Source organism: Neophocaena asiaeorientalis, unplaced genomic scaffold (assembly GCF_003031525.2).
Source record: "Neophocaena asiaeorientalis asiaeorientalis breed wild unplaced genomic scaffold, Neophocaena_asiaeorientalis_V1.1 scaffold78, whole genome shotgun sequence".
Lineage (NCBI taxonomy): Eukaryota > Metazoa > Chordata > Mammalia > Artiodactyla > Phocoenidae > Neophocaena > Neophocaena asiaeorientalis.
Window position 1 is genome coordinate 19,467,025 of NW_020175018.1, and position 10,225 is coordinate 19,477,249.

Here is a 10,225-nt window from a genome sequence, read left to right on the forward strand (position 1 = left end):
GCGGGCGGGAAAAGGCCCTGCTCTGGGGACCCCTCTGGCCAGGGAGCGGGGCGGGAGGGCTGGGATGAGCCCGGGGCCGCCTGGTGCTGGCAGTGGGTGGAGGGGCCTTTGCGGGCAGCAAGACCTGGAAGGTGGCATGCGATGGGGTCTGGCCAGTGGCATGCAGGGAGCAGACTGCTCAGGGCTGGCGGGTGTTTTCTGAGGACCTCCTGTGTGCCCCCAGCGGCGCCCCAACATGCAGAGGACTGAGGGGCCCTGGGGGAGCAGAGGAGGAGCCCGCCCCTCCCAGCCAGAGGGACTGCAGCTTCCGTTTTCCCAGAGTGCCCTGGCTGCTGGGCCCAGCTCTCCTGAGGCCTGCCCCTGGGGCCGTGGGGACACCCTCTCCTTTCCAGGGGAGACCTGCCCGCCTCATGGGGGTAACAGCCGTCTCCAAGATATTCCACAGCTTGTCCAAGGCCACCCAGTGTGTGTGTGGGGAAGGCAGGACCAGGGGCCGCGGACCTGGTGCCCACGGGCCTCTGGGTGCTCGGCCGGGTCCCCACCACCGCCCAGTCTGCACACAGTAAACAGGCTGGGAGGGGAGATGTCGATGCGTCGCCGAAGCCCTGGGGCTGATGGACACACTGCCCACCTCAGCTTCCGTGGAAGCCCCTCCCCACACTGGTGGGCGGTGTGGCTGACGGGTCCCTTCCCCCGCCCTGGCCCAGCCCTGCCGCCCAGGCTCCCTGGCAGACCCCCCCACAAGGGCCCTGTGGCTCTGGGGCTTTTCGCGGGTCAGAACAGACCCCGGTGGTGGAGGGCCTCCCTCCAGGGTGGCAGAATGACAGTGTGTGGTCTCTTCGTTTTCCTCTGGATGAAGGGCTGTCGTGGCCTCCCTGGTCCCCATAGGTGAGTCCAGGGCCTCTGGCGCCTCCCGCCCCTCAGCACTCTCTCTGCACCTCCCTTCCCTCTCCTTCCTCCAGGCCCTCTCCACCAAGGGCCTGGGCACCATGGCTACTGTGATGAGCATCCAGGAATTCACCCCCCCACTCGCTCCAGACGCCACGACTCCCCCCCACCCCCCGCAGGGACGGGCCTGACTCCATCCCCTCCGGCCTCACCTGCTCAGGTCAGCCCAGACCCCCAGGACTCAGGGGGCTCCAAGGCCTCGTCTAGAGCCGAGAAGGGGCCAGTGGGGGCGGCAGCTACTCCAGAGCCTGACCTAATCACTGCAGAAAGCTTCTCCCTGTGTATCTGGCTAAAGAAGGGGCCGGCGGGCGGGCAGGACAAGCCCCCGCCTCCCCAGGCCACTTCCTGCATCTTCCTCTCCGCAGTGTGACCAGTACCGCAAGGGCATCATCTCAGGCTCCATCTGCCAGGACCTGTGCCACCTGCGCCAGGTGGAGTGGAGGACCTGCCTCTCCTCTGTCCCGGGCCAGCAGGTAAGCCCAGCAGGGTCGGGCCAGGGTCAGCCCCGGGGCTCAGACGCCCTCGGTGCAGCCAGAGGAGGACATCTGCACGGAGGGTCCCTGTGGTCCCGTGCAGGTGTACAGCGGGCTCTGGCAGGGCAAGGAGGTCACCATCAAGTGTGGAATTGAGGAGAGCCTGGACTCGAAGGCGGGGGCAGACGCGGCCCCCCGGCGGGAGCTGGTCCTCTTTGACAAGCCCACCCGCGGCACCTCGATTAAGGAGTTCCAGGAGATGACCCTCAGCTTTCTCAAGGTCAGTTTGCCCTCCTGGGGGCCAGTCAAGTTCATGCCCAGGGACGTGTGACAGGGCAGGAGGCGGGCTGGGTGGAGGCCACACGGGCCAGCCAGGTGCCTGGCTAGCCCCCTAGCTCCAAGCAGACCCGCCCTCAGGGAGCAGCCGGGGGCTTGAGGCCCCGCCCCAGGGGCATCTTCGGGGAGAGCGGGAGGGGCAGATGAGCAGTGAGGGGGCCCCAGGCTCCGCAGCTGGGCTTCCAGGGGTGGCGAGGGGGCCTTGCAGGTCCCTGGCTGTCCCCTCCATCCTGTCGGCTGGAGGCGGGGCTCCCCCTGCCTGGCGGATGTGCGGGGTCCGGAGCGCAGACTGCTGGCCGGCTGGCCGACGCCCTGGCCTCCTCTCTCCTGCCCCCAAACCGCAGGCAAACCTGGGAGACCTGCCCTCCCTGCCTGCGCTGGCCGGACAGGTCCTGCTCATGGCCGACTTCAACAAGGACCACAGGGTGTCCCTGGCCGAGGCCAAGTCAGTGTGGGCCCTGTTGCAACGGAACGAGTTCTTGCTGCTGCTGTCCCTGCCGAAGGAGCACGCCTCCCGGCTGCTGGGCTACTGCGGGGACCTGTACCTCACCGAGGGGGTCCCGCACAGCTCCTGGCCCGGGGCCGTGCTCCCGCCCCTGCTGCGCCCGCTGCTGCCAGCCGCCCTGCACGGGGCCCTGCAGCGGTGGCTGGGGCCCGCGTGGCCCTGGCGCGCCAAGATTGCCATCGGCCTGCTGGAGTTCGTGGAGGAGCTGTTCCACGGCGCCTACGGGACCTTCTACATGTGCGAGACCACGCTGGCCAACGTGGGCTACACAGCCAAGTACGACTTCAGGATGGCTGACCTGGAGCAGGTGGCGCCCGAGGCCGCCGTGCGCCGCTTCCTGCGGGGCCGCCGCTGCGAGCACAGCTCGGACTGTACCTACGGGCGCGACTGCAGGGCGCCCTGCGACACGCTCCTGCGGCAGTGCAAGGGCGACCTGGTGCAGCCCAACCTGGCCAAGGTGTGCGAGCTGCTGCAGGACTACCTGCTGCCCGGCGCCCCCGCCGGCCTGCGCGCCGCGCTGGGCAAGCAGCTGCGTAGGTGCACCACGCTGAGCGGGCTGGCCGGCCGGGCGGAGGCGCACCACGCGCTGGTGCTCAGCCACCTCAAGACCCTGCTCTGGAAGGAGATCTCCAACACCAAGTACACCTGAGGCCGGCCACGCCTGCCCTTGGCCCGCCCCCCCCAAAGGATGGGGCTGCTCGTGTCGACCCTATGGGTCTCAGAGCTCAGGCGGCCGTGGGGCTCCTGCCCCTACACCCGCCACCCCCACGGGTTTCTAGGCTCCCAGACGCGACTGTGCAGCCGGAGCGGGAGAGGCTGGGAGGAGAGGGAAGGACCTAGAGCCCGAGCACCAAGGGCTGGCCAGGGGACCTGCCTAGACCAAGGTTTTGTTACTTTGGAGAACATGCGTGTAAATAAATAGATTTTCCGTGAGCACCCAAGTCCCCTCGGCCCACTCCAGACCCCAGCCTGGACGGTCTGCTGGAGGGCAGCCACATCCTGGCTGTTGGTCGGCTGGGGTTACGACTGGAGCCAAGGGCAAGGGCGCTGCAAGCTGAGCCCCCAACCCGGATCCGGTGTGGTTCCAATGGGGATGGGAGGGTGGGCTGACGCAAGTTTTTTCTCCAGTTTTCCCCTCATAAGGAGCTTCTACACTAACTTCTCCCTGTGCTGCCCAGAGCAGTGTGGCCCAGCCTACGAAGGCTTCTCCACTGGTGCCAATGAGCCGCTAGGTGTAACACCCACTGTCCGGGAAGAGGCCAAGGGACCCCTGTTCCCTCCTCCCCCGGAAACAGGAAGCTGTGAGCCCAGGAGCCTGACCCTCTCACACCCTCAACTCCTGCTGCGCCCTCAGCTGATAAGACAGAGAAGCGCAAGTCAAGACAGTTTATTCAAGACCCATTCATTCTCTAGTTCTGCCCACATGGAGACACCCTCCTTGAAAAGGGGTTGAATCCTTCCGTTCACTTTAACACCTTGTGCTGAAGACACGTGTTCCAACTATGAGATCCACATTCTTAAATCACTAGTTCTTAAACCTCATCTAGATTTCCCCCCGTGGATGGGGGGAGATGACCCAACACAGCGAAGAACGGCTCAGGACTGTGGGCTCTGCTCACCCAGGAGACCGTGCCGCTCCCCTGACCAGCGGGCTGGAGCCAGGATTAGGGCCCCGAGACGAGGGGCGCCTGCTGGGTTGCCGCCCCCACCCCCTGTCCTCTTCACTAGGCTGGCCGTCACCTTCAGTTTCCCTGGAGTCTGGGGATTCCAGGTCTCCGCTCACAGGTGTGTGTCGCGCCCGCTGCCTCAGCACCACTGATCCACACCAAGGGGGAAAAGCACACACAACTGCTTTTCGGCACACCGACGTTCCACACACAAGTTATTTTATTAAGCCCGCAGGTTCCTTTTCATCAGAGGACATTCGCAAGGCCATGACTTCCCCCGGCTCCCCACTGCCCTTGCCAGCAGACTGGACGTGCGTGGCCCCCGTGCTGTCGCACACACCCCTCCTGGCTCCACTCCGGCACACTCTTCTGGAGAGCTGAGGGCGGTGCCCTGGGCTCTTCCGGCCGGATCTGCAGACAGAAAACAGAGATGACCCACTCGCCACGCCTCCCAGCGCTGGGTGGGCTGGACCCCAGTCGAGCCTCCTCAGCAGAGCACCTGGCTTCTGGAACGCAAGGACACAGCTCTCAAGCCTCTTCAGCCTCTCCTGCCAGACACGCCAAGCCCTGCTCCCCTTGCCTTCTGACCGTTCCACCCAGTTTCTAGGGGAATTCAGCCAGGGAGGTTCTACCAAGTAGGATGGGACAGGAAACCCAGCTGCTGCCGGGCTCAAAGGTGGACCTACCGGATGTACCGCCACCTGCCACCCTCTCTGCCCAAGTCGGCTTGCTTCCGGCATTACACTGTCACCCCAACCCCACTCCAGTTGACAAGCCACAGCACACAACACGAGGAAGTGGGCAAAAACGCTGGTAGCTGCTTAGTAGCAGCCAAAAGTTCCAGATTCTCAAAAAAACAAAACACAAAACACAACAAAATAGAGAGCACACTTCCAAAACCGGGATTAAGGACCAACCAGACACACGCTGTGCAGGCCGCTCCCGCCCACCCTACGGTCCCTCCCAAGGGCACCGGGGCTGGCTCTGAGGCTGGGTCACACCAGCTCCGGCGGAAGCCGGCTGTCCCGTCGCGAGGAGCCTCGGGCATGCCGTCTTGGAAGTGCTTCTTTCTGGCCCGAGCCAGCCGGCTGGGCCGCCCTGAGCCACAGGCCTGGCCATTTGCTGCCAACACGCTGTCTAACGGGGGAGGTGGCTGAGGTCAGGCCACTGTCCTGCCTCACCGCCAGTTCTGCCCACCGAGGCCTTCACTGTCAGCTACTGGGACATGCTCACCTCTCCTCAAAGCACACCCACAACTGATACCATGTGCTTGTATTAAAGGGTCCAAAAGTTCTGTCAGACCCCCAGCCAGGCACCCCGCTCCCAACTTACCTGTCCTGAAGCCAGTCCTAGAGTGACAGGAGCCACACCTGCAGGTCTGTTCCACTGACCAGCCGCAGAGGACCAAGCTGGGCCCACGGACCTGAGAAATGGAATCCAATCCGTGAATCCCTCCCAAATTATCTTCTATAGCCTTGGCCCCACCAGCATTTGGGACCCTGTAGCTTTACTGTGGGGCTGTCCTGGGCACCACAGGACATGCAGCCACAGCCCTGGACCCCACCAACTAGACGCCAGCAGCACCCCATCCCTTTCCTGCCCTGCGAGTTGCCACGTGCCCTGGGAGGGGGACAAACTGCCCCTAGGCGAAGAGCCACTAACCTACAGCTTTTGTCCAACCCTCCAACTTCAACATTTCGGCAAACAGCAAACTGCACTCTCCATCTGCAAGGAGACCACGACACCCCTGGTCTGGAGGATCATTTTATAGGGTTACAGTCGGCCCGTCGAGGGGCTCCACAAAGGGGCCCGACTTCTGCCTCACCAACAGGACAAAAGCCAGGAGCGAACCTCTGGCCTTCCTTCCAGAGTGACTCGTCTCAAGGTCCTCAGAGTACGAGCGCTCGTGGACCAGTGGCTCTGGGCCCCCCCTCATCCCCACCTAGGGTCCTACTCTGAACATGGCCTGGAAGCCCCACAGGACCTTGATGCCAGCTCAGCGGCCCTCAGCCAGGGATGCAGGTCAAACTCGCCCAGGGATTCCTAAAAACTCCTCGCCAGTCAGACCAACAGAACATTCATTTCCAGTAAGGACTCTCTCCTGGTCAATCCCATTGTGCCCAAAGCTTGCCATATGCCTGTACACATATCTCATTTAATTCTCACAACGAGCTTTATTTTATAAAGAAAAAGAACATCAAAGTCTTCAAGGGCCTGCACACAGCTCCCACTGCAAGCGCACGTGGAAACAAGGTGCTCCCTCCTGCAGCTTCTGGTGATGTCCGGCTACAAACCATTCTTAGCGCCCACTGTTCTGAGCACTGAGCGTAGAAATAGCCGCTTCCTCTCCGCCCCAACGTCACAGGTGCAGCAGGGCTGCCACACCCGTGGTGCCGGCAAGCCCGGCATCTGCAGGGCAGTGTCCCCGCCCGCCCAGCAGGCCTCCAGGAGGAGCTCAGAAGAGCACCGCCTCTCACCTCGGTCTGGACCGTGTCGGCTGGTCATTCTTGCCTAGGTTCACAGGCCAACAGCCGCTGTCCTTCCTGTGCTGAACAACAAGTGGTCGGCCCAGAACCAGAGCGCACGAAAAGCTGGCTACCGTTATTACTGTTGCCAGTATTTAAAACTAGTGGAGGCTGGGCTTCCCCGGTGGTGCAGTGGTTAAGAACCCGCCTGCCGATGCAGGGGACACGGGTTCGAGGCCTGGTCCGGCAAGATCCCACATGCTGCGGAGCAACTGAGCCCGTGAGCCACAACTACTGAGCCTGCGCCACAACTATTGAAGCCCGAGCGCCTAGAGCCCGTGGCTCCAGTGAAGAGGAGCCCCCGCTCGCCGCACCTAAAGAAAGCCCATGTGCAGCGACGAAGACCCAACGCAGCCAAAAATAAATTAATTTATATATAAAAAAGAAGTAGTGAAGGCTGCTACTGACACATGAACCCTTCACCTTTCCACCGTCACCTTTCAGACCCGCAATGGGCAGCCCGAGGCAAAAATTGAAAAGGGCTGCCTATGCTGGCACCTGGCAATAGGCTGGTGTCTGATGAACCCAGGGGACCGTAGTGCAGCCAGGAGGACCCTCCTCAGAAATCTCTGCACCCTCTCCCAGGGAGCTACTAGTGAGGTCCTAGATAGATCAACGGATCAAAGTACACTATACAAAGCAACACAGGAAACAGTCCTCTAGAATTCAGAAAAGCCTCACGTAAGGCAGCACAGCCGGCCTTTGGAATCGTCTAGAATTCAGAAAAGCCTCACGTAAGGCAGCACAGCCGGCCTTCGGAATTGTCTCTAACGTTTAAACCTGGCAACTTTATTTCTAGAGTTTCTGGCTGCACAACCCATCATAAAATTTCTTTTAAGAGAGTAACTACCCACGGATCCACCTAATGTAAGTCTCATTTCAGATTGTTAGGTGGTTATTATTACGCTCACGCTAGAAAGGACAATTTTAGGGCCACCCTTTAGTCCAATGTGACAGACCTTCAGCAAGTCAGTCTTACTGAAACCCACTCACCTTTCCTGCTCATCACTGCACCAGCGGGTCACTCCTACCTGCTGCCGTCACACACCTGGCAACCTCGTGTTCCAGGGCCGGCCAAGAACTAGGAGGGAATTAAGAGTGCTTTTACACGACAGGCTTCAGGCTGCCGGTAGACACACCCCCAGTCAGCACAGTCAAGTGTCAGACTATCAATCATCCAGACGTCCACGGGCCAGGACACTGGGCACAGTCAGGCCTCTCTTCTCTCCGCCACCTAATGACACAGATGTGGTACAGCAACCACACCTGCAACGCCTCTAGGGGCAGTGCCTACAGAAGATTAAATAACTCAAGTTTTTATTCCCTGACCACATGGATGCCCTGGCCCCGTGCTTAGAATGTAACAAAAAAGGCATTCAACTAGCACAAAAATTATTCTTCAGCGCAAACCTGTCCCAGCACACGTGTCAACTCACCTGAGACCCCAGCAGGCCCCTAGTTCCCAGCAGGCAAACTCCCTAGAGAAAAAAAGAAATCCATGCTTTATAACAACCTTACAAGCCCACAAAAAGGCCCTTCACCCAGGCTTTATTTTGCTGCATTTGATCTCCAGGGCCTACACACCAAACCCAGGTACCCTCCGTGTTTTACTCCCTGTTTAATTTGGGGGTGTGTGGAAATTGCAGGTTACAATACAGCAGCGCAGACCGCAGGTGATCAAGGGACCAGGCTATGAATGCAGCCACCCCTTCCACAAGGAGGCCACCGCATTCACACCCACTATAGTTCGGAGATCGCCTCACTCTTAGAGCTCAGTAAGCAGTGACAACCAGTCCGTTTAAAGACAAAACAACAGATGGCCAGGAGCATAACGTGACGCCCTCAAGGTCGCAAGCAGGGAAAGCAGTGGCGCTGAAGGCGGGAGGGGGCAATTTCCGAATGAAATGTCCCGACTCACCCGTTAAACTACTGCCGCCTATAGCCGTGTTCTCGAGGCTTCAGAGCCGGGAAGGTGCGGAAAGCATAGCAATCCGCGGCGCCCCCAGCCCCGGCCCCACGATGCTACGCGGAGGCGCCGGAACCTCGCCGCACCCACCCCCGCCAACACAAGGGACCTCTGCGCCCGCCTATCCCGCGGACCCGGGCGCACATTCGACCATCGCGACCCACGATGGAGACGCGGGGGTCGGGGTTCGGCCGGCGGCGGGCGCCGGGTCGGGCGGGGACCCGGGCCCGGCACTCCACCATCCCCGTAGCCCGGAAAGGCCGCGCGACTGCGCGCCGCGCCTTTTATAGCGCGGACGGCGGCCCGCGAGGCCCAACCCGCGCCCTCCCCGAGTTCGCCGCAGCCGCAGCGCCCTCTAGCGGACCCTCCAGGCTGCACCGAGCATGTGGCGCCTCCGTACCTCGGCCGAGCTCCGCGGCCCGGCCTCCTGGGCTCACCTATCGCGTCCACGGGCCCTTCCCGAGCCAGCCCCTCCCAGCTGTCAGGAAGTCCCGCCTTCCCGCCCGCGCGTACGGCCCGGACAATGGCCGGCGGGACGGCACGAGTCAGCTTCCTCGAAGCGCTTAGAACAGGGCCAGGCACAGAGGCACTTGATAACGTCTCCCGTAGTTACTGCCGTGACCCCACGAGCGTCCCTGCAGCTGGGGCCACCTCTTTGTTCCCTGCAGAAGGGCCTCCCGCTTTCTGGGGAGCCTTGGCTGAGCTGCTCTCCCTGCCGCAGCGCCCCTGGAGCCCCTGCCACTCAGGCGGGGTCTGAGGCCCTGCTAAAGCTTCACGTTTCCTACAGCGTAGGGAACTCTGCCTTCGCGCTCTCAGGAGGGGTCTCCTGGGTCCCACCTCTGACACGGGGTAGGGGCTGCCGGGGGTCGCCGGGGAGCGACACTTTGCCCCCTTTGACAGGGAGACCTCTGAAGTGGGGTCAGCAAGGACCCGCCACGAATTCATTAGTCCTCCGGGATTTCTCACACGCTAACAAGTTATTGCTGACTTGGGCTACTCCCCAGTGCAAGGCCACAATCCTACAGGATTCTCTGTGGTTAGGAGCGCCTGTCCTCGGGGCAGAGTGGGGAAGCCCAGGCCTGCCCCTCTGGGCAGCCCCTTTGGCCCCTTAGCCAAGAGCATTCCCAGCAGCACCCTGTCCCTGGGCAGGTGGGGTGCCCTCCCCTTGAAGCACAGTGCAAACAGAAGGAGCTATGGGGCGTGGTTTTGCAGGCACAGGCTGAGCTGGTTTGGGGAAGGAAGGACCCGTCCCCTCCCACCCACCCAACAGCCTGGAGGAAGCTAAGTCCCAGCCAGAGGGAGCAGCTGGCAAGCCAGAGATCCAATTCTCCAAGAACAAGAAGTTTCCAAAACTGGAGAGGGACTTCCCCGCCCCTCTCACAGCATCCCTCGGCCACCCCCGGATCGACTGCTCCACCGCCCTGGCGCGGGCCGTCACGCTCCGGTCCCCGAGGCAGGTGGTGATGACGCAGTTGGTCACACTGTTGAACTGAGTGACAGTGGCACAACGGTGAAAGCCAAGTGCTCCCTGCCCTTCTTGTCCCTCTGGGACCAGATGGAGCCCAGGCAGTGGTAGGGCATCGCTTTCTTGAACAGCTCCTGGGGGCAGGGGGAGGGGCTTCCGGCTCTGCCGCACTGCAGCTCAACACCCACAGTCCTCCCCAGGCCCAGGCAGGGTCACTGGTCGGAGCTGGAGCTCTGGAAGCTGGGGACGTAGGGGGCGACCATCTTTGCTCCCGGCCTAACCTCAGCCTCTGGGGACTGCGCCCTGTGTGTCCAGCACAAACCTTGTCTCATACGCTCAC

General features: G+C 61.8%; 1 protein-coding gene, 1 long non-coding RNA gene and 2 other non-coding genes across 10 annotated transcripts in view; 1 reads left to right on the plus strand and 3 right to left on the minus strand.

The window, feature by feature from the left end:
* DIPK1B (divergent protein kinase domain 1B) overlaps positions 1-3,196 on the plus strand; it is a 10,901-nt gene extending 7,705 nt beyond the window's left edge. The window contains 3 exon segments of the mRNA XM_024762428.1: positions 1,314-1,421; positions 1,525-1,701; positions 2,102-3,196. Of these exon segments, the coding sequence (XP_024618196.1) occupies positions 1,314-1,421; positions 1,525-1,701; positions 2,102-2,911 (1,095 nt within the window). The 3' untranslated portion in view covers positions 2,912-3,196.
* A 935-nt stretch (positions 3,197-4,131) lies between these two features.
* On the minus strand, positions 4,132-8,675 carry LOC112411494 (uncharacterized). Of its 7 annotated transcripts, none has more exons than XR_003005627.1 (7): positions 8,373-8,675; positions 7,891-7,932; positions 7,448-7,535; positions 6,407-6,472; positions 5,592-5,654; positions 5,262-5,352; positions 4,132-4,340 (listed from the first exon to the last, which is right to left on the minus strand). It is a non-coding gene; the product is annotated as an uncharacterized LOC112411494 (long non-coding RNA). The 7 variants fall into 7 exon arrangements; XR_003005626.1 differs by having other exon boundaries at positions 5,592-5,681; XR_003005625.1 differs by having other exon boundaries at positions 6,407-6,477.
* Positions 6,206-6,339, minus strand: LOC112411584 (small nucleolar RNA SNORA43). The gene has a single exon (XR_003005665.1). It is a non-coding gene; the product is annotated as a small nucleolar RNA SNORA43 (small nucleolar RNA).
* On the minus strand, positions 7,612-7,742 carry LOC112411586 (small nucleolar RNA SNORA17). The gene has a single exon (XR_003005667.1). It is a non-coding gene; the product is annotated as a small nucleolar RNA SNORA17 (small nucleolar RNA).
* Positions 8,676-10,225: the final 1,550 nt, after the last annotated feature.